This window comes from Venturia canescens, chromosome 4 (genome assembly GCF_019457755.1).
Source record: "Venturia canescens isolate UGA chromosome 4, ASM1945775v1, whole genome shotgun sequence".
Taxonomy (NCBI): Eukaryota; Metazoa; Arthropoda; class Insecta; order Hymenoptera; family Ichneumonidae; genus Venturia; species Venturia canescens.
The window spans coordinates 2,808,519-2,810,494 of record NC_057424.1 but is presented as its reverse complement, the minus strand read 5'-3'; the positions used below and the strand labels follow the sequence as shown (position 1 = coordinate 2,810,494).

The following is a 1,976-nucleotide window of genomic DNA, read 5'->3' as shown; positions in this document are numbered from 1 at the left end:
TACTAACGGAATTTTGAATCGTTTCCGCCATGTACTCATCACTGACTTCATTCTGGGAAAACCCAAAAGTTGTGCCGCAATTTGGTTCCTGAAATATCGCAATTTTTCACTTTTCCAAAGAAAAAATATTCCTCATACTTCTGTAATACTCCTTTTTTATCAATTTTCAAAATAAAATTGTAATTGTTTCAAAACAACAAATATCATATTCATGCGGCTCAATTTATTTTTTGAATTTTTCTCCAGCGCATGCGTCGTTGACGTCTTGCTTGCAGGAACCACCGCCACCGCCGCTGCCGCTACTCGACATAACCTACAAATGATGTTTTTTTGTTTGTTTGTTGTTATTGCTACGTGCGGTTAATGGAAGAAAAAATCTCGGTGCTTCATCATCACGGCCAACAAATAACGACATTTATTCAATTGGAGTAAGTATTGAAATGAGTCGACATTCATTTAACTCGATTATAATCATTTCATTCAATTAAATCAATGTAATTGTAGTATATAATTGCTAGAGTTATTAAACTAGAATAATTCACCCGCTTTATTATTCAGAATACCCGCTTTATCATTTCAGCTCATGTATCGATGCTTGAACTGCAATATGCCGGTGGCACTCTCCTGGGTGTCACACCATTCCTGCTTCCTCCACCAGCAAAGGATTTCCATCGACGAATTCAATCTTATCGATGGAATCCAAGGTAAGATGAAATATTATTTTTTAAATTCTTGATTTTCTAAACAAACCGCCCCTATTAATTCTATCATCCTCTCATTAATTCTATTTTTAATTATCTTTTATTTTCAGCTTCTGCAAACAGTGACTCTGCGATTGAGGAAACGGATGATGGTGTATGTTTAAACACCCAGGAGGAAGCTACTCACCGTATTTGGAATTGCGTCGTGGCGGCAATGGAACACAACCAGGATATGCTCAGATATCCTACCGATGCTCTGAGCATATCCCGGTTAAACGATTCATGGGTGCAGCTCGACGAAGAATTGTTTCAGTATGCAGAAGGCACCCTCGACGAGTGGAAAACAGTGAGTAAATTTCATCGCAATGTACTCAAATTTACTTATTTTTATAATACATTAATATTTTTAATATTTTTATTTTATATTTTCTTATGTTACCGACAATACAGAGATGGAGAGAAAAAACAACACTTAAATGGGAAATTCTCAAAGACACCAAATTGACCAATGAAAAGCTGGATTTATTTTTTTCTGATGCAGAAAAACGACTTCTACACCTAATGGGTCACATCAAGAATTTTCAAATGAACGTAATTCCAATATTTCCTTAATATGTAACATCATTTATGGAATAAATAATGTGAAAATAATAAATTGTTAATTTTTATGATTCAATATGCGTGTATTTTTTTTGCTATACCCAATATAGTTTATTTCCCCGTTGTCTCGAGATTTTTATTTTTAATGAGGCGGTAGAGGGGGCCCAGGGGTTAAAAACGATAAAATATTAGGATCAACTGGGCCTTCGTCAAGTAAATATGAAATATGTAATTTATATACTAAAAACAATTATTCATTACCACACGTGTGTTGTGGTCTAACGGTAATGTATCCATTTGAGACGATGGTGGTCCGGGGTTCAAATCTAACCTGATAAAATTTTTTTTTTTTGTTATATTATTAAAATAACAAATCTTACGTTTTTGCTCCTTCATCGTACAACTCTTTAAAAGTTCCCGGTTTTTCTTCTGATTTTTTGCATAATTCTTTGCGGAACACTGCCTTTTCTTCGCAAAATTTATCATTGCAAACATCTGTGCAATGATTTTGAGTGAGCGTAAATATTTTGTCGCTCTCACTTAATGTTCCTCTTCCTAGACAGCCCTTCCAATAATTCTTACAGCGATAATAGCTAATAAAAAAACGAAATGCTTTTAGAATTAAATTATTTTATTGGAATATAATATATCTGTCGTGCAATTAAAGCTGTTAAA

General features: G+C 34.1%; 1 protein-coding gene across 1 annotated transcript; it reads left to right on the top strand.

Annotated features, from left to right (window-relative positions):
* Positions 1 to 330: 330 nt before the first annotated feature.
* On the top strand, positions 331 to 1,384 carry LOC122409529 (uncharacterized). Its single transcript, XM_043417159.1, has 4 exons — positions 331 to 428; positions 581 to 704; positions 812 to 1,047; positions 1,152 to 1,384. The coding sequence occupies exons 2-4, from the start codon at positions 584 to 586 to the stop codon at positions 1,311 to 1,313; spliced, it is 519 nt and encodes a 172-aa protein (XP_043273094.1). The 5' UTR covers positions 331 to 428; positions 581 to 583; the 3' UTR covers positions 1,314 to 1,384.
* The last annotated feature ends 592 nt before the right edge of the window (positions 1,385 to 1,976 follow it).